This window comes from Balearica regulorum, chromosome 6, assembly GCF_011004875.1.
Source record: "Balearica regulorum gibbericeps isolate bBalReg1 chromosome 6, bBalReg1.pri, whole genome shotgun sequence".
Classification (NCBI taxonomy): Eukaryota; Metazoa; Chordata; class Aves; order Gruiformes; family Gruidae; genus Balearica; species Balearica regulorum.
The window spans coordinates 5,883,017-5,904,153 of NC_046189.1; the positions used below are offsets into that span (position 1 = coordinate 5,883,017).

At 41.8% G+C, this 21,137-nt stretch overlaps 1 protein-coding gene across 2 annotated transcripts; it reads left to right on the plus strand.

Moving 5' to 3' along the window:
* The first annotated feature begins 1,649 nt into the window (after window positions 1-1,649).
* Window positions 1,650-20,846, plus strand: MYL1 (myosin light chain 1). Of its 2 annotated transcripts, none has more exons than XM_075756035.1 (7): window positions 1,650-1,930; window positions 13,316-13,343; window positions 16,563-16,706; window positions 18,148-18,321; window positions 18,845-18,922; window positions 19,417-19,468; window positions 20,372-20,846. In XM_075756035.1, the coding sequence occupies exons 1-6, from the start codon at window positions 1,802-1,804 to the stop codon at window positions 19,443-19,445; spliced, it is 582 nt and encodes a 193-aa protein (XP_075612150.1). In that variant the 5' UTR covers window positions 1,650-1,801; the 3' UTR covers window positions 19,446-19,468; window positions 20,372-20,846. The 2 variants fall into 2 exon arrangements, with proteins under 2 accessions (XP_075612150.1, XP_010302803.1); XM_010304501.2 differs by lacking the exons at window positions 1,650-1,930; window positions 13,316-13,343 and adding exons at window positions 12,124-12,255; window positions 13,038-13,062.
* Window positions 20,847-21,137: the final 291 nt, after the last annotated feature.

The window sequence follows — 21,137 nt, forward strand, 5'->3', positions numbered from 1 at the left end:
ACCTTCCCAGACAGACCAGCAGAGCAGGGATCCCTCCATCAAACACCTTGAAGGCAGCCAGCAGAGCTCATAAATCACAGGCTCTTTGTCCCAAAGCATTCACAAAACTAAAGGTAGAAAAAAGGAAATAAAATCTCTCCTGGTCTGTGTTCTCTAAAGCAGAGACTGAGCCAAGGCTTCAAATTTGTGCATCAGTATAGGTCTATTGATTCAAAAGAGATGACTGAACTTCTAAAAAGTCTCTTCCTCAAGGTCCCATAGCAAAGAAGAGCTCTGAGCACAAGTTTTCTTACGTGGAAATACACCTTTAGCCACGCTCCATCCCATTTTTTGGTGTGCATTTTTGCAAGTTTACCTTCCTTAAAACACATTAATCTAAAATGCAAGTGCTTGGATACCCTGCCAGACCTTGGATGCAAAGTGTCTGTCCAGACCTTCAGGCTCTAAATTTCTAGTTACAAACCACTCCACAGTATAGTTCATGAGACAGAAATAAGGGCCCCATCAAAAACCTCGTGCTTACTAGCACAGAACTTCAGGAGTCTGGAAAGTAAATGGGAAAAAGATTGCTGGACAAGGGAGGAACAATCAGCAGTCCTGGATTTTTCTGCAGAAAATCTCAGTCATATAGACCCAGGGGAACCATCAGGTTTGTAAGAGAGAGGAGCTGTTTTGCTGTGCTGAAAAACAGAAAAGCCATCTTCTCCTGAAAGTTTTTGCTCCTGGAGAACATGGGGAGCAGGGAGTTCCATCAGGAGTCCGAGGGGTAGAAAGATAAGAGACACAGGATGGGCAACAAGCAAACAAGGTGAAAACAGAAGTACCTCCTTTGCCTGGTAACTAGTTTTCAGTCAAACACGTTACAAAAGGAAACCTTTTGTGTGGGAAAACGTAATATCCAGCTGACCTCCATTCTATCAGGGCACAGCTCATCCCTAGGAGACAAAAAAGAAGATCAAAAGAAAAGATTAAAGGAAGCAATTTTCAATTTTAAACACAGTCTTAACACGATAGAAGGGAATAGTAAAAACAGCTGAAAGACACTCAGGGTCCGGGAGAGACGCCTTGGCTGAAGGTACTGCAGTGTTTTCCATATTTGTCTGCTTTATTTTTAAACACCCAGAGCCTTGCTTGATCAACACTTCCTTGTAAAAGGAAGCAAGCAGAGGAGGAGTGAGGGGCTATAGGGAGAGACAAATGAGGTTGGAAATTGATGATCTTCCCAGCCATGAAAGTCAAAATTCCTACTTGAAACCAAATCCTCCTGGAGTGCTACACAGGCATGGGGGAAAAGGGGAGGGAAAGAAAGAAAGATTTATTACTTAAGCAGAACAGAAATTCTGATGAGGAAAAAGACTGTTCAATCCATGTCTGAATGTCAACAGCAGATCTGAGACTGGGTTTGTCATATTTCCCTCTCCTTTACACACATTAAAAAAAATACAGGGGAGATGGTTGGGGTTTTTAAAGAGGGGGGAAAAAGCCACCAAAGTCCCTTGATCTAATGAAGCCCTGAACTCTTATATTCCATTTATAGCTCAAGCTGGAATGACATCCCCCTTGATTAGCAAGCTGTCCAATCCAGCTGCATGTGTCAGGACTGTATGAGGCACTAAGTGAAATATATATATGCCCTTATAGAGTTTAGCACATTGGGTCCACCTCCAGGGCACAGGCTGTAGCTCATTCTGACCACTGCTCCTCTCCTGGGAATCACTTTTAAGGTTTTGGTTATTTATTTTTTTTTAAAAGTTTTTTTTTGGGGGGGGGCACCTTTACTTTCAAGTTTAAGCAACACAAAATGGCACCAAAGAAGGATGTAAAGAAACCAGCGGCGGCAGCAGCAGCACCAGCACCTGCGCCAGCACCCGCACCAGCACCCGCACCAGCTAAACCCAAAGAACCCGCAATCGATCTCAAGAGCATCAAGGTAAATGAATGAACATGTGCTAATCGTGGGGTTAGCAGAGTCCCAGCTGAGACCTGCAGTGAAATGGTGTGTGTGTGGTTCCGGTTTGGGGACTGCAGTGAAATGAATGAGTAACCTCACTCGATGAATTTGTTGACCTGCCTGAGATTTTAATCTGGAGGGGTGTAAGGCATGGTGCATGATTTAACACAGGAGTAAAGCCTGGTGATTTCAAAAGCATTTTGGAGTGTGGCACTCAGAACTTTTTACCAAATCTGTATTAGTCTGGCCCATTTGGTCAAACTAAATTTAAAAGAAAAATACAACTACCACCACCCCTCCCCCCAAAAAACCCATAAAGTAGGTGCATGAGAACAGTAAGGGGTTACTGAAACTTAAAATGCAATGTTTTCCCATAGTGCTGCATTAAAACCAAATCTTATTTTACAGTTTCCCCTCAAATTCCTTTCCAAATATTTGCAAGCACCTGATGACCTTTTGGTCATGTGTTTTGAGATCAGCATGGCTTACCTCTAAAAGCAGAAACAAATAAAAACAGATTTAAAAAAAAAGGATTTGGCAGTTTCATCTATTTTCTTTTCATTTGCATTGTACAACAAACATTGATAGAGACCATGAGCTGAAAAGCCATGAATCGAAGCATTTCAAGTGATTTCCTCTCACCTTTATATATTTGCTCAGAATTTGCAATTTGTTGCAAATTGAAAGTAACAAAGAGGAAGAGTCTTCCAGAGGTTTCCCTCTGACTGCACTTCCATTTAATTTCATACTGTCTTTAGACTTTGCATGCCAACCAACATCACTGATTGTTGCCTTGACCCTTTGAAGAAAACTCCTCCATGTTGGGCAATTCTTTACTTAGGAAAGAGGAGAGGGAGGTTAAGCAGTTGAAGAGATAGACCACCTTCTCTGGGCAGGACTATAAATAGTTATTCTCCACCTACCTGGCAAGCTGATTGGTCCCAGGACCAATTTGCTAAATTCTACATAAGGAATCATGCCTATTATGGAAAAAAAAAGGAGTACAAAGGCTCCTAATAGGACCTACTCATTTTCCTCTCATGATAAATTCTGTTTCAGGTATCTTAATACATATAGTCCCAAGATCATGACCCATTTAGTGAAATTTCTTGAAGTTTACTTTAATCTTCACAATCAGTAGTCAGTATTTTTCTGAAACGGTATGTAGCTTCTCTTAAGACTGAAGGTGAACCCACTGGCAAAGCAAAACAAGAGCAATAGGAATATAAAAAGACATTTTTAAACACTTGGAGTGACCAGAGTAAAGGCTACACAAAAATCCCACTGTTTTTGAGAACACTGTCTGAAAATTAGATTAGACCTCACATTTCACTCATCTCCAGAGATAAAGGAGAACACAAGCTAGATTTCCTACTAAATAATTTAATACGATTTGATAGCTTTCTATGTCCAGTTCATTAGGAAAAAATAGAATTTTCAACTCCAGTGATCCAGCTAATTTATCTTTACATAAATAGACTAAATAGTATATTACCAGCTAAAAAATGGCAGGCTGCAGTCTGAGGCATCTCCACAGTTCACTCCTTTACCCAGACAGCTCTCCATTATGGCAGGAAATATATACTGGTAGCACAGAGAAAACGCTCTGGGTTTTGTCATATTCAGACTGATAAAAGAAGATAGTCTGCCTAAATTCTCTTTCTTTTGAAAGATACTGTCAAGGAAAATATTTTCCTCTTTGAAGGGGTGGGAAAACCCAGGCTAGTAAGACAAAACTATTCTTTTAACACTGGAGCAGCATGTAAGCATTACTATTCCTATTTGCAAATAAGCAAATATACAAGCAGCATGACAGAGGTTAGAGGACTACCCTGCAATACAGTGAGCAGCACAGTCCCCTGCCCTGCATGTTCATCACTAGCATGTATCTTTCTACAAGTATCTCCTCCACTCTTCATCATGCCCTTACCAGGCAAAGAGCAGGGTGCCTCAGGGGCACTGCAAGGGTGGATAGAGCCCCCCCACAGCAGAGGGGTCTACCCAACCACACAGTCATGGCTTCAGGGTGATGCAGAACCCCACGCTGCCCATGAGGGTGACACACATCCCCTCTATTCCCAACCTTCCCCTCTCTCCTGAGACCCCACATCCGTCAAGGGCTGGCCAGGCAGACGGTGGCACTTCCAGTGCTGGGCTCCTCAAGAAGGCACCAGGAACAACCACAGTGCCTTTCATCCTGCCTTGGAGCAGGGGCAGGGACTGGACAGCCTCCTAAGGTCCCAGTCACCCACCCTGGGTTATCCTTTTTCACCCTTTGCAAGCTCAGGAAGTGAAGGCAAACAATGGCTTCTGATAAAAGCAATTTGCCTCAGATGTGACAGAGTCAAGAATCAAAGTTTTCTGAGTCTTAACCCAGTCCCTTAATTAGCATTAATTAATCCTGAATCCTTCCATTCAACCAAAGTCTTAGCATAGGAAAAGGCATGGCACCATTTCCAGCAAAACTTTGGAGCCAGGGAGTACTTAAAACTAAGCTTTTGACTGGGACTCAATGAACAATCCTGTCCTGGGGCTTTCTGTGCTGATTTACCAGGCATGGAGTTAAAGCCTCCAGCACTTTGATACAAGGACATCAAAGTGGGTTCCCCTCCACTCCTCAGGGCAATTAGCAGCCATGCCAGAGCTTGCTACTAATGAGAGGTGACTGGGAATGCCAGGCTGCAGCACCATGATGATTTGGGGAGCCACACAGCAGGCAAACACACAGAAAGACTTTGTTAGCTTTTATAAAGAGATATGCAAGCCCCTTCTAACAGTTACAGCTGGAGTGGGTAAGCTTAGAGCTGCCTGATAAGGGTTTACAGCAGCCAAATAAGCCACATTTGGCAGTGCACTTGATTTTAAATTGGCATCAGAGACCATAATATTCTCAAAAACAAACAAGAAGGTGGTTTACAAACACGGGTAACGATTCTTTTGGTGGTACACCCCTCCTCTCGGATGCCCTGCTTGGTGCATCTTGAGGGAATCTGGTTTTCTGAGCCTTTTGGGGTGCACACTTTGAAAGTTAGTTGCTCTTTTTTTCCCTTAAGAGCTCTCAAGCTGGGTTCATACAAATGCAGGCACCCCAAAATTGCCTGTCACCATCAGAAGCTGTGACAGGCCTTTCACCCTCCTCTGTTTTTTTCCTCCCACCCCACTTTAACCCAATTAAAGCAAATATTTGGTCATTTCCTAGTACTAATAGCAGCTGGTGTGGGATTTTCTATTTTTGAGCACCATCTATTGACTATAAAACTGAGTAACAGGAATGCCTAACTGCTAGAGACTCAAATCTCTAAACTCAGCCCTTTCTCGGCTCACCTTAGGTTACAGTACAGCCACAGAAAGAAAGTCAAGGCAGAGAGGAAGAATTTGTTTTTAAATGGAAATATAAAGACCCTCTTCCCCCTATTCAGGAAACAAAACAATCTGATTTGCACAAGCCTTTCCAGACCAAATTTGTGTTTCCAATTTTCCTCATTACTAGCATGGCCTGGATTTGAACAATAGGCACAAAGGTTAAAGATTAAATCATAACTGAGACAAGAAGAGGGTGATGGATGCATCTGAGAGTTACCACCAGGATCCAGCCACGATTAAAAGCAAAATGACCATATGGGTCATTTTCTTAAGAGACCCAAGAATTCTGGAGTTAAAACTGGGGCCAAGGACACTCCCAAAAAAAGAACGCTTATTGATTTGTCAACTTCCTTCTCCCACGCAGCCTGAGTAGAAACACTGGGCTGACGAACAACACTACTATGGGTCTATGTCTGCAATAACTTGGATGAGACATAAATGATGAGGATGTCTCATGCTTGGTTTTGCAACTGAGGCAGTGGGAAATGGATAAACTTCATATTGCCCAAATCGGTTTAACTGGGTCCCTATCACCAACAGGAAAAGCGTGTTGGTTTTTTACTTAAAGTCTAAGGGCGCTTCCCAGCACACACAACCAGCCCTTGGACCAAGCCCAGGCTCATAGCATTAACCATGGTGTTTTGGGATCTGGGAGCTAGAGATGCTGAGTGCAGTGCTTCCTAGGCTTCTGCTCTGCAGACAGTGATCTGAATGTGTAGCACCTTGATCTGGTGTCACACCAGGCCCTTTGCTTCAAAGATACACCAGAATATTCTCTCTTGATCAGAGACAGAGATTGGGTTCTTGCAAGTATCCATGGTGTAAGTGATGTTCAAGGTATATAAGGCTTCCCATGCCGGTGTTTTCAAGACTGAAATCCCAGGACACCAATTATACCATGCCCAATTGCAAATAAGCTACCTACATCTTTAGGGGAAAAGTAATTAAAAGCTATCAGCTAGTAAAGACTTGCTAAGGCCTGGTGTAACTGTGTGATGCATGACAAAGCCTGCTGCATGGAAGCAAACTGGTATGATCATTTGTTTTTAAATACAGAGCTCTTAAGGCAGTAAAGTGTTTCTCCAATTGTCCTTAATTCTTATTACATTCACTACTCAAGTAGGTCATCTCTGAACAGACATTGCATTGGATATAACCAGAGAGAGATAAACTCACTAAAATGCACTGACAGAAAGCTTCTGGGCTGGAGGGCAAGCAGGACTACAAAATGTCAGCTGAAGCACTCAGAGCTATTACGCTGCAGACAATCTCAATGTGAAGCTGTGGAGCGAGAACAGGAATGTTAACATTAGCTTTGCTCATAGTGCTAAGGGCTTTCTTAGGAACTGGCAGGTTTTTGCCTGAAATTTTTGGCGCAGGCCTTCAGATTATGCCTGATCCAGCTCCAGTGACGACTCCAGAAAGATTCCCTAGGACTGATAAAGCCGCTGGACAAGGTCAGCGGTCCCGAGTGCCCTTGCAGGTAGGAAAGGGACAAGCGCAAATATGACTTAGCCATAAGAGATGTAAAAGTACTTGACACCATCCAGACCAGCTTCCCGCTACCGCTTTAACTACTGAGATACTGCACCACTGAGGATCCACCCTGGAGCAGAGCAGCCCCAGCCAAATCCCTTGCCCCTGTGAACCCCGCCATGGATGCCAGACCCACATTGGTGATAGTTACTAAATCACTGCATGGGAGGCATGGCATAAAGGTGTCCCAGGACAGGTAACTCGGGCATCGAACACAGCTACACACCAAGACATCCCTTTGGGACACTGTTGAAAACCAGAAGAAAAAGCAAACCAGAAAAGCCACCACCCACTTTGTAAAGAAAATTAAGTTTTCAGAAGAACGCTGCCTCCTTTTCTTCCTAAAGTGCTGCTAAGCAAGGAGTGCCTCAAAAGTAGGGACTGTCCATACATATTAGTAGATAATTTTTCAGATTAGCAGACATAAGAAAAAGTATTTGGAAAATAATGATTTTTTTTTTTTTTTTTACACAAGTTCCATCCTTGGAAGTTCACAGCTTTAGTAGCATTTAAAAAGAGATACCTATAGCCTTTGGAGGATCTGGGAGTGACAAACTTTGGTAGAAACAGTGCCATTTAAAGCAAGGTACACAGAGTAATGTTTCAAGAGCTCAGAGAGTAATTTCAGGTGTTAGAAGTGGTGTGGCAGAGCCTTTCTCCCATCAACTAATACATCAAGACAACCCCAAAATATTTCTAAAATAGTGTTTTAAACCCTCTTAGAGCACAGAAAGATCATAACAGATAGTAACAAGATATTTGAGTTTATCTTACATAAGGCAAGAAGGTGGTGACTAATTTAGCCAATGACAAGTAAAGCAAGAAGTTGTCTGTAAGGAGATATGAAACAACCAAGGTGGAAATTTGCCACCGCTCCACTGAGGTTTTATTACATCTTATACCCATTGCCAAAAAGCACTTTCAACTGGCTGGTTTACCACATAGCGCTTAAAGGTCAAGTAGCAATAGTTTAAGCAATGTTAATACTGTAACGCTGCCACTGGGAGGCACGTTAAAACAACAAATCCCTTTGAGAGCAGGGCTCCCGAGCCTCACATTTCCTCGCACATCCTCTGGGTTACACATTCATGCAAAACTAAATGCAATTAGAAAAGGGACACTTTTACAAATGAGCACAACCGAACACACTTCCCCTCGTGAAGCTAATGAGATCTGTTCAAAAGGGAAAGATCAACAGTGCAGCTAGAGCACACTTCACTCCCGGACATATCAGAAGGGCACGTTAATTGGCAAGGCTCATCCAAAAGTTTTTGCACAACTGTTAAAGCTTGTAACTTCACAGTTGCTTTAAAGTAAACAAACTGGAAAGTTATACAGAATGCTTAGAAAAAAATTCAAATTAACCTGCAGTTAAGTCCATTAAGCTCAAAGATTTTGAGCTATTCTTCCAAACCTCATGGCATCTCACACATACAATTTTCTCTCCTATATTATTCTTTCTTCAATTGTATTTCCAGGCAGCTCTGTTCTCAAAACAGAGCTCTTTCTCAAGAGCTCATCTGCTCCTAATGTTTCTCTGCCTCGTAAAACACATGAGGCTAAATCCATCAGGCTGTTGATTCTTACTTAAATGAGAAGTAGCCTCTCTAAAATCTGTGGCATCGATTACACAAGCTATCGAACCAGGGTGAGGGACAGGAGAATGACAGCCTGCTTTTCAGAGGGGTCTGAGAGCTGTGTAATCCTGCACTCAGTGATGTCTGTGAGAAAATATGTGCAGCTATATTAACCAAGGAGCAGGCACCATATGAACTGCTGTAGGCACAATCCTAGCTTATCTCCACCCAAAAATAAAAAATTCCCTCTAGGCCTGACTAGAAGGCTAGATATACAATGAGTATCCTAGGGGACTCTCAAATTTTCTCCTCTCTGATTTTCCAAGACATCTGATATGTCCTCAGTCTCTTCTACAGAGACAGTACCTTGAAATATCTGGTGACACTAGTAAAATCCTAAGATGATTCCCTTCTCTGTAATTCACCCAAAGGGTAACAAGGAGATGGAACAGCTGAATGCTTCAACTCCCAGCAGCATCTTTTCCCAGGGCTTTTCACCCTGACCAGACATTTACAGTGAGCACAAAGTGACTGTCACACAGCACAGCTGTATTTGGTCCCAGTGCCCACCAGCCTAAATACGTTAGCACAGCGCCACGCTGCAAAGGTCACGTGAACCTTGATTTGTTGGGAAATTAGGAACTTTGGTAATAATTGGGAAATAAAGATTTGTGTGGATTGGGTGTTCTGCTTAGCTGGCAATTAAGAGTTGCATACAACCCTACCCACCCCACCCTATAGAACTGGGACCTGGTCAAAGTGCCTCTACCTAGCAACAACATGACTAGAAGGTGGTCACAAACTATACAGAGAAAGCCTTAATCTTAAAAACAAACTAAACAAAAAAACCAACCCCAAAACACACCATCTTTTTCTTTGGCACAGATAACCTTCTGGATAATAACTTTGTCCATAAATAAGAGCCTAGCCAAGTTAGAGAAATCCAGGCCGTTCTGGTCTTTCCATGTGTTGCGGTTCGTTCAATCTTTCATTATTTCTGCTGGCAGGGGTTGCATTTTTTTTTTTTTTAAAAAACAGAACACCCTGAAATTTCAACATTTTCCCTAAAGGTCTGAGACTCATCATGTCCTCTGAAAACACAGAGAACACTGCCAGGATCAGAACACTGATCAGATCACTGCAAAATACTTCTTTCTACCTTTTGAAGTTTATGAAAGCTCCTTACAGAATCAGAAATCTTACCTTTAACTTCTTTTAAAGAATGTTTGAAATATTTTCTATACTGAAGCCATTTGTAGGTGTCCTTATTCAAAGCAAGTAGCATTTTAAGACCCCAACAGACTCTATTGGCTTAAAGAAGGGTGATTCTTAATTCAAGTGAAAGCAACATGCCCATACTAGAGTATTTCTCCCCATCAAAACTCCTGTTTAGTGTGCTTTTGTTTGACAACCAGTAATAAAATGAAGGGCTGATGTGGTGCACTAGTATTTCCTCATCTAAAGTCTGACCAAAGTATCATACTGTAAAAAGATCAATCAGTTTATATGTAGACCCCTCTCAATTTATACATATTTGACAGCCAATTCAAGCCAGGTGGCTAATCTAGGTATCAATTTTCTATGTCCAAGACAAATGTGTCCCAATTATTTTCTGCTTGGTATCTAAAGTCTTTTGGGATGAGTTTTGTTGTAGCCAACCATAAAGCTTATCTTGAAGTAAGAAAAAGTGATTCATTTTCTTGAGCAAAGTTTTCCTTTTTTTTTTTTAATCCTGTTTTCAGGGGAACATTTTCTATTTGCCAGCACTGGAGAGCAAGAGGCTGAGGGCAGAAGGAAAATTCCACAAAAGGCAACACACTGCATTGACCCAGGCATTTAAGCTCTGCCAAAGTCTTTAGAAAGATCCTCTATTAATGCATTGGGACTGATGGCCAAGATCTATATTAGCTCTCTCACTGCCCGAGTTCCAGCCCCAGCCAGTATTAATCAGGAGGTCTACACTCTGCTAAACTTATGTTAGCAAATTCAGACAAAAACATCAACCCCCTTTTCTATCCAACCACACCTGACCATCACTACCCTTCATGCTGAATGCATCCCTGTTCCCACAGGCTAACAGATTACAAATAGCAGAAAAAGACAGAAGTGAAAGATTAGCAGTGGAGCATTTCTCATACTCAATACATTTTCCAGATATTTCTCAAAAAAATTAAAATGATTTGTTTGGACAGAATATTTTCCAGCTAAAATGGAAAGCTTAGAAAATTCTTTGCAGTTGTATCTTTAGTTTTTTTAAATAGGAGGTAGGAGGTTAATGTCTCAAATACAACCAAATATTTTGATTGTTCAGTTAAAAACAAACAAACAGCAAAGTCTGCTTGGATTTGATTCTTTCAGAGCCCTCAATATACTGAAAAGAGACATTCACAAATGTTATACTTATCTTCAGGGTAACTAAGCCCGCTACAGGAGAAAGTTTCCCTCATTAATCACATTTTGTCATTAGAAAACCAGGACCAGTGAATGCTCAACAAAGGAAATCAACAGAAATTAGAGAGGGGATTTGAGTTTGCAACACAGAGTCTGTTGTTATCCCACAATCATTCCCATCCCAGCTCCATGACACTCTCACCCCAGTTGAGGTGACTAGGAAAGGAAGAAGTTTGGAGCAGAGTTTTCTAATCCTTTTACAATGTCTCACAGCACCAATTCAGAGATCTGACCTGGGCTTGGAGGATGCTACATGGTGGGACTAGATCTTTGCTACTGAAGCAGCTGCAGCCTCTACCTCCTGCAGCCTGCCTAGAAACTCCCCACTTGTAGTCTCACCACGACTCCTCCACTCTGCAACCCAAAAAGCAAGTACCCCTTTCTCCACCGTGGGCCATCATTCTTCCAGTTCACAAAGCCTTTTGGGGGTCTTAGCTTCTATCATGGCTTCTCCCTTGCCTCCACATTACAAAAACCTCAGCAGCACTTTCTCTCACCACACCAGTGACTTCTGAACTTGGCATGCTATTGCCTTGCCTAACCCCAGCCATAGAGGAAGAGTGTCCTAGAGAGCACAGCTACTGTGAATACAAATTGCCTGCTGCCCTGCAGGGTACGTCTACACATCAGCCACTAACCTAGCAATACAGTTGGGTCCAAAATGCATGGATAATTTTTCCCTTAAAAATGTTCAAATTTCAGAAAACACGACCAGTGCAGAGGAAGAGCTTCACTGTCAGACACCACCTCCATCAACAAGTTAATTTTCTGCTCAGTGCCAACAACTGGATCACACTGAACAGATAAGCAGCAGCACTCATCTAACATTGAGCACTATATTATCCATATAAGGGGTTGAGCAAAAGCCTAGTGAAGGTACGAGGACCATCCAGCTACATTATCACACAACCTGCAAGCCACGTGTAAAACCAGCCAGCTAGGCAAACACGTGGCACCTCTCACTCTCAACGCTCCTTACTCACTGACTTTATAGCTTATCGGAGAAATAGAATCCTTCCCTATAAGGAATTCTTGGTAGGTCTGGACAAGGAACATCTCTTGACAGTACGGACCCAGAAAGTGCTGACATGAATCAAACTTACTGCTTGCCACTCCCTGCCCCTCTCCAGCCTCCTAAAAATAGCCATCATAAGATGTCGATCAAGACATGGAGCCTCCTGTCACTTTGCCCTAAGAAAGCTAAAGAACTCGCCAAGGGGAGGGACCGCTTCCTTCTGACACCTAATCCAGGCAATGCCGTCAGCACTACCAGATAAATAAGAGGAAGAAAGGCCAGGAAAGCAGGACCACTCTCAAGACCTCTCAGCTAATCCCTCCTGCCCGTCTGCTGCTCTGCTTTTCCAACTCTCAACCATGGTGGGTCCACTAGAAAGCTAATGGCTAGCAGCGAGCCAGTGATTTATATAAGTAAATGGGGCTTCTTGCTCAAGTTAGTTCTAGGGGAGGGAAGGACAGTCCAGAAAACAGTTTAGGTTTGCTTGGCTTTCCACCTTAAGCCTAAAGGACTATGTGAGGTTTTCCAGTTAGCCTCAAGTTCTGCACCGGGCAACAGTAGATGTGCACCTCCTGTAGCTTCAGACAGAAGAGTTACAATTTGCTACTGCTGTCTGCTAATCGTTTTATTATTCTTCTAAGTTGGATGCAAGCTGCTAAAGTGGCAAAGGAAAATAGTAATATTTTTATATACGAAAATATCATAGTTTAGTAGTTTATGAAACAATGGACTGTCAAAACCTAATTTGAAACACAAACTTTAAGGGATTGGTTTAATTTCTATGTTAATGTAAAAAAAGCTGCTTGTTAAGCAGTATTACTTCAAATGGTCTTAAAACAGGTCTGTACTAAAATAGTAAATGACCTGATAGTACATTAACAACCTCTTTGTTAGTTAAGAGACTTTAGATTTTTGTTGCTTCTATCACCGTGGCTTTCCCTGGGATGCAGATTTCAACAGAATCTTTAAGAATAGACCTGGTGATGCATTTTTTCCAAGGGAAGTTGCTAGTTTAGGTTGCTATGGCCTAATTATGGCAAGACAGACATGAGAGCGCTCAGCTACTTTGTGCTATTTGCTTTCTCTCAGTGCATTTTCAGCAGTACTAGTTCTCTTTTCTCTCTCTTTTTCATCCCAACTACAGTCCTTCACTCCTGACCAAATTAATGGTAAGTGAAATTAAAAAAACCCAAACCTTTAACAGGGGGTAGGAGGGGGAACATAATGGCTAACAAATGCTAAATTCACTAGTATTAACAGCTCTTTTGCTATCTGCATTACTTCTGCACATCCTGACAGGCCACATTTTTGCTGTTTTGGAAGATGACTCATGGATTGAGCTGGATGCTTTAGAAAACAAGCAGGTTCTCCCCCAGCCCCCCCTTCCTAAGCTATTTTTTGTGATTGATTTCCTTCCAACAGATCGAGTTCTCCAAGGAGCAACAGGATGGTAAGTTACAAGAGAGCCAATGTGTTTTACACATACACGGGTTCAGAAAGGAGCTACAGGCTCAGAAGTTTAACCTTTATGAAAAGATGAGCTAGGACTTCAGCTGGTAGAAATCACCACATTCTTGAATTCAGAGCAGCAGTGCTGACTTATGCTGAACAGGAATCTGACTGTAGATTTACATGTAATTTATCTGGGTGCTTATGTGCTGCCAAGCTGAGAAGTTTATGCCGTGGTTTGAAGAGGAAATATGCTGGCATTACCAGCTCTACCTACTGAACATTTTTCAGTTGTGCTCCTGTACTGGTCCTTCACAATGATGCTGAAAGCAAGTCTTACATTTGAAAGTCGTGGGGGAAATAGGCAGATGAAGGACAACAGGAGGAGGGAGTGAGCTGAAACATTAACTTAGCTGCAGTGACATTGCAATTTTATATGAACAGAAGATACAAGAGGCCTACATGTCACTCTTGACAGGTGTTGTGGAAGGGGAGGAAGAAAGGCTGGTTTTACTGTAAACAAACAGTATTCCCATGAAGCATAGAAATAGCAAATACATGACTTGTGTAAACTGTTGTTTATAAACACAACAGTATGGATATGCTGCAGTTCTAAGGCATCTTGCTGTATTCTGTTTCACAAGCCACCAGCAGTTCCAATTTTTTGTTTTTTAATCAGATCTTTCAAGCAGATTGAAAATTCTGACATGAACAAAAATCTCCATTGAAGCTCTGGAAATCTAAGTTGGAGTGTGTTAAATATCTTAAGAGATGCATTTGGGCTATATTAAATAAAGTATCTTTAAAAAAAAAGTCAAAATTTCAGTAGCAAATATAGTAGACTTCTCACTGTGAGCAAAGTATTTAGAATGGAAGATACAAGGATTTACTAGAAATCCAGAGGGAGAGAAATAGATAGATGCAGGTCTAAAGAGAGCCCTAAGCTTCCTGAACACCAGCCTGCTCCAAGTTACACCGTTAAGGCAATAAGGAGAGGCATAGTGCAGTAAGTGAGACTGGACACATTTTTTCTCCTGCAGTCCAAATACTCCTGGTCACAAAGAAAATAATTTGGACTCTTCCTCACTTTTTTAAATTCTAAAACTTTTATAATAGGATTAGGAGGGTTTATGAAAAAATGCTATCAATTCAAAGCTGCTAGCATACATAAAGCAAAATATTTCTTTTAGCTTCTCTTCATATTTCAGATCATCCAGCTGCTGTAATGCTCCAATGACTGAACCAAGCAGCGGAGCAATTAAAAGCTACTTGAGAGAGGGAGAATTTCCCAGGAACAGAGACTGTCCCACCCTCAGTAACTATTTCCATCCACACAGGCTGACACAGCAGCAGCTGGATAGCACCCTCCTCAGAGAGGGATTTTAGACATGCTTATTCGAGCAAAGGTATAAGCTAGGACTAACTATATATATTTTAAAAAAAACTAAGAAGAAAACACTCACAGCAAAGATATATTGCAGCAAAATGCATGCCTGGGAAACAAAAATAAGATCAGGCCTTTTCTCTGAGCTTGGGAGCAGCATTAAACATAAAACATAAAACTTCATGGGTTTACGAAACAGAGAAACTCTCCTGATGGCTTTGCTAATAGCAAACTGGCATTGTTTTATACCTTGGTCTGCTTAAATGTCATTAATGCACCAAATGAAAGATCGGATCATATGGCATAAATCACTACAGCTCTATCGACCTCAGCTGCTATAGCAGGAGTAGATATCAAGGTATATTGTAAGGGGAAGCTCTACACAGGTCCAGAAGGCCTTGATTTCATACCCTGTAATAAACGCTGTAAGGGGAGAGGCTTAGCAGTAAAGGGTTATAGGTCTCTCACATCAGACAGTAAGAGGATTAGTTTCAGATGTATTAGATTACAGCCTAGCAGGATGACATCCTGTATCAGCAGTTTTACTGGGTGCCAGCAACTCCTCCACTAAGGTGGTATATGGACGGCTAAAGCAAGAACCTCTGCATCCCATGTCCCTAGCACAAGGTGAACGAAGACGTGATTTGAAATGTGGTTTATTACTCCTGAATCTGCCCCAAGGCACAAAGAACATACCACCTACGCAAGCTGTGAAACACAAAGCCTGTCTAGCTGCTGGAAGTGCATCATGGCCAAGGAAAAGACATTTCACTTGGTTTACTTGGAGCTAAAACACAGCATTGTCAGACACTGCAGTGCAGAAGAGATCAACAGCACAGTCCAAAAAGCTCTTGACATATGAAGTTCAAAGATGACTTTTTAGCTAGGCCCTTGACTTTTGACCCCTCCTTTTTTAAAAGGGCATTTCTATATTCATTGCAAAAAATACTCTAAAAACCTGAAAAATATAGTAAGATGATTAACGTGGAACTTCGCAACAGATGAAAACTGGCAATACAATTAAGACAACTGTCTGTGCTGATTTTTGTAGGAGAAATGTCTGAACCTCAAGTTCTTGGTCAGCAGCAAGGGGGAAATAAACAAAACTTGATCACTTGGCAACAGTGAAAGAAGCAAAGTCTCAAAGTGTACACACTAGAAATGAACTGGAGTAAGGCACCACACAAGTACTACCACTAGAAAAGCTGGATATTCATGCATCTGTAAGAAGCGGGGACAGACTGCAAAGGGCAGACAAGAGAGGGAATAAACATGGGTAGAAGTGTCATTGTAAGGCAACTTTAAGGGAAAACAAAAGTAGAAGCATTTGAAATCAACCTTCAATTTTCTCACTAGCACTGTGTAGCTGAGATGCTGGGATTGCAGGCAGGACCCATCGAAGCAGACAGATGCTTTGCACTGCTAGGACTTTTACAGAAGAGTCCCAGTCCTCTGGTGAGATAAAGTGGAATGGATAACGACATTTTTACCTTCTGCTGCTATATCATGTAAAGAAACCTGTTCTTGAATGGCAATGTTTGTAGAAAGCTTATCTTTCCTCGTGCTTGAAATAACTATGGGGTCAATCACAAAGCTATTGATGGCTATCAGAGCCAGGAAAGCTATGAAAGGTAGATATAAAAGTTTAAAAATAGTGAAATCAAAATGTCAGAGGGGAGGAGTTTTTCCTTGGGATTGTGGGCCAAAGATTCCCCTGGCTAACTCCCCCGGAGTTGGTGGAACCATGCCAGGAGACAACAGGCTCGCATCTTTGTCAATACAACTTGTCAATAGGGAGCTGCCTGGCTCAATTTAACTGTTGCTTTTCCCTTGCAGACTTCAAGGAGGCCTTCCTCCTTTTTGACAGGACTGGTGATGCCAAGATCACCCTGAGCCAGGTTGGTGATATCATCCGGGCGCTGGGGCAGAACCCAACAAATGCCGAGATCAACAAAATCCTGGGCAACCCCAGCAAAGAGGGCAAGTACCCCACAAGTCTCTCATGGGCCTTTCTTCAGGCTGGGGAACTGTAATTAGGCAATATCAATAGTCCCAGCAGGAGGGAGAGGAGCTTTTGCTCTGATAGTGGAGTAAGAGGGCTGGTGGGGGGGAACAACATGATGACTCTGCAGCAACAATACATAGAATTTCTCTTGCTCCTTTTGAAGAGGATGATGATAGGGAATACAGTGCTCAGAGAGGAAAACCACCTCCTTAGGCTATGGAGAATTCTCTGTAGGGATCATTTTAGTGTTGGTGTAGCTGCTTATAGTCCATCTGAGCCCAGCACTTGCTGAGGAGCTGTAAGTCCATTTCTGACAGCTGATACTCAGCTCTTCAGGTCAGTCCAGTCCTCTTGCATAAGCCAAGACATGCCCTGGGACTGGAAAACCACCTGTATATTTCTGCTGAGGTAGTCTGCTCAAAGCTCCTACAAACCTGGGCATGCTGAGGCATATGTTGGCCATTTATTATAGCAGCTATTTTCTATTTCCTCTTCTCCCCTCTTAGAGATAGAAGAAATGGTAAATGCTGTAGTCACCTCCTAACAAGGGTCTAGCTGCAGGTGATCCCTGATTTCAGTCATGCAGAACCATATCAAGATAGACTAAATTACATCTAAACCCTCAGGCCTGGTAAAGGCAGCTCTGAGGAACAATTCAGAAGATGTAAGTTAAGCATTAGCACCAGCAGAAAGCACTGAGCAGAAGACTAACACAGAAGTGAAACCATGACAGTACTTTAAGTGACTACAGTGATAACTGACAGTTATTTTGATATAGCTGGGTAGTAAAATAGTTTCTGTAACTGTATATTCAAAAATCTCTCCCATAACAAAGGGGTTAGACGCCCTAAGCTTGTGAGTCCTTAAACCTCCACACTGAACATGTCAACAGTAAATTTGGACACCACCTCCGCTCAACATTCCTATTTTTAGTTAATTTATTCTTTTGCCAATAGTTTCTGTTACCACATCCAAGAGACCCTGAAGTGGTCAGTAACATGTCAGGAAACTCAGGGGCTTGTCTAAGTTGCAACATCCCACTCTGGTTACCTTTTTCCACTGCTGGGGCTCAAGATTTCTGTTTTACTGTATTCTGTAGTTCCCCCACTCCCAAAATCCTTTCAAAGATCAACTCATACAGCAAGTTTCATTTCTGAAAGAAAAATACAACATGCACATAAGCATATAAAATTATGTGAGAAAAGGTCTGGAGCAAGGATGTGAAAACTAATTCCCAAGATAAGAGAGAATCCAGATTTTGCAAAGGAACTGCCAAATCCCAAGGCAAAGACTAGACAAAAGGATAGAAAGAGGTGCACAAATGAGGTGGAAAGCTCTCCCATGTTTCCAGACAAATATCCCAAAAGAACACACATAGAAGCATCTAGCATGTAACAATTGGTGCTTTCTTTCCAGAGATGAATGCCAAGAAAATTACTTTTGAAGAGTTCCTGCCCATGTTGCAAGCAGCCGCTAACAACAAGGAACAGGGTACCTATGAAGACTTTGTTGAAGGTCTGCGTGTCTTTGACAAGGAAGGCAATGGCACAGTCATGGGAGCTGAACTCCGTCATGTACTGGCTACTCTGGGTAAGTGATTATTGCCTCTGTGAGCACTTTAAAAATTGCTGCTGTTTGAAGACATGAGAGAGGGAGGAAATACATTCTAGCTGGTTTGGAGAGGTAGGAGGCTACAAAGCCAGACAAGACACCGGGTTTCCTAACTGGGAATCCACAAGGAACAAAAACACAACACTCAGTAGAAAGCCCAAAGGAAAAGGTTTGGTTTATTACTTCTAAATTCAGATGAGATATTAGGAGTGCCTGTTATTTGAGGAATAGAGAGAAAAGGCTGTATGCCTCAGTGATGTAATGCACCTGGACAAAGTTAGAGGATTTGCTGCATAGTTTCTTTACTCAGTAGGAATAACTAGAATCCCTGCGTGTATATGCACATGCAGAACTTCTAAAGAAAGTTAAAATTAATAAAGCTCAGTTCATATATAGGTCTGTTACTAACATAGAAAATAAGGGAAGCCTTTGGAAAAGCTGCAGGGTTCAGCCTCAGTTGTGTGTCTGTGGAAGAATTTACCAAGCTCTCTCCACTCTCCAGGTGAGAAGATGACAGAAGAGGAAGTAGATGAACTCATGAAAGGTCAGGAAGACTCCAACGGCTGCATCAACTACGAGGGTAGGTACAAGAGTTCAACACCCTCTCATCCTACATTTCTTCTCTCTTGTGGAGTTTCACTGCAGTTAGCTTTTGAGCTTCTCAGGGAAATCAGACAAAACTACAGCTGAGTTAGGTTGCAAGGCTTATGCACAAAACCAACTGTTGCAATATGCTTAGCCTGCAGTCACAACACTCGAAAGACTAGATTCAGCCACAGCAGAGCAGGCTACTTTGGTCAATGATTCTGACTTTCTGTAAAGCAGTTGCAGTGATTGGAACCAATCGCATAGCTAATGCGTAGACAAAGACCTCTATTCATCAGATATTTAGTCTTATGACTCTTAAGCAGGAATAGAATTTGATTTGTGCAACATTAAACACTTATAACTTTCTTGCATCAAACGCTGTTGGGTCAAATCCCATCAGCTCATGAACAGCTGTTATTTTTAAAGGTATTTCCTGAAGTAACATTTGCTGCTCCTTCTAACTAGCATATCTGTATTTTCCCACAGCATTTGTAAAGCACATCTTGTCTGTTTAAGTGGACTTCCCAGACACCAAATGGTATGTTCTTCTCCTTTGCACACTTAACCTTGTCTGTTTGCTATGCTTAAAGGCTTCTACATGCCCATGGCCAGATATAGGGTACGAAACCAACGTGACAGTCTCCTCAAGATACTAATAGAACAGAAATGAGACTGTTGTCCAAAAGCAAAGAAAACAGGAGTATGGATTCCTGGGTCTTGTTCACAGCTCTGTAACTGGTTAGAAACTGTATTTGGTGGATTTTTCAAATATACCCAAACTGTGAAAAGAAACACTTAGTTTATTCATAAGCATGGAAATGCTCCGGCTCAAATATCACCCTAGATCTCTGTTGTCATACAAAGTTAGAGTTTAAGCTATGCAAACTGACAGTCTGAGACATTTATGCTATAAGCACATTGAGATTTTTTAAAAAAAAACACCAAACAAAAAAAAGAAATCAAATCAACACCTTCTGATAATCTGTAGATTTGTGTAAAGACAGAATAGCCTGAATACTTGTGTGAACTAGTGAGAACAGCTCTTCAAACAAAATAATAATCTGAAAAAAAGATTATTCTAACAGTCAGGATCAATAGTCAAAAGAGGGCTTCAAAAGTACGCAGTCATTTAGCAGTTATTCTACAAGTAGAGGGAAAAAAACCCCACAAAAAAAACAAAGAATCCCCGCACAACCTTGATCTGCTGCTATTTTGTCCAAAGAAAAATCCAGCAGCTGTCTTGAAAATGCAAACATAAAATATCATGGGTCTGTGGGCTTATTTGAACTGTTAGTTATTCTAGCCCAAGAGAGACACATTCCCAACTCCTGGATGAAACAGCAAATACCTCAAAATAGAAATCAGGGGCTCAATTTGTCATTTTGCAAGTGTTTCTTCAGCCAACATTGACTTCAAGTCCAACTCTCCCATTCCTTCCCAGAACAAGTCAAGTTCAGAAAGACCAGACGGCACTCGAGATTTGCCTGAAATTCTTGCTCAGTCTGTCATCATCAACATGGAAACTGCATAGACCTGTATGATGTGCCTCCAACCCCACCATTTTTACCAGCGCATCCAGGGTATCACCTCCAGGTCACTACACTTTCATTTAAAAACCTGAACTTTCACCAAGGCAAGCTAGATGGAATAAACTGCTACCATCCAGGATCCATCTATCCCAACCATCTCTTTCCATGTTGTTTGCATTGAAACAGTGTAATTTCTTGGGAAAATAAAGCATCAATAAATCCCTGTGGTCACTTTGTGGCTATAAAGTCTTTTTTTCCCCCCTCTACAGCTGTTCAAACACACTCAAAGCAGCCCTGAGCACTTAATTTATTTTCTCTGTATATTGTATTTCACAAAATAAAGTTTTATGAAAAAAATAAAAGAGACATCTCCAGGAGGTCACTCTACTTAATCTGAATGAAAAGTGTTTTCTTTGGGGACTGGGAAAAGGAGTAAATAGGTAACTACCACCTATATCAGCACTTAAACATTTTTGGAAGAAAGAGACCTGGTAGCTGCTGTCAGAACAGCTCCCAAGGGGACACCTGCCCTGAAACACCAGGCAAGACCCAAAACCAGCTGCATGGGCCACACAGAGCCACTCTTCCCAGCAAAATCTCCTCCATAAAGCTGCAACAGCAAGTCCACAGTACTATTGAGAAGGCGTCCTAGTTACCACCTGTAGTTACAGCTTTATG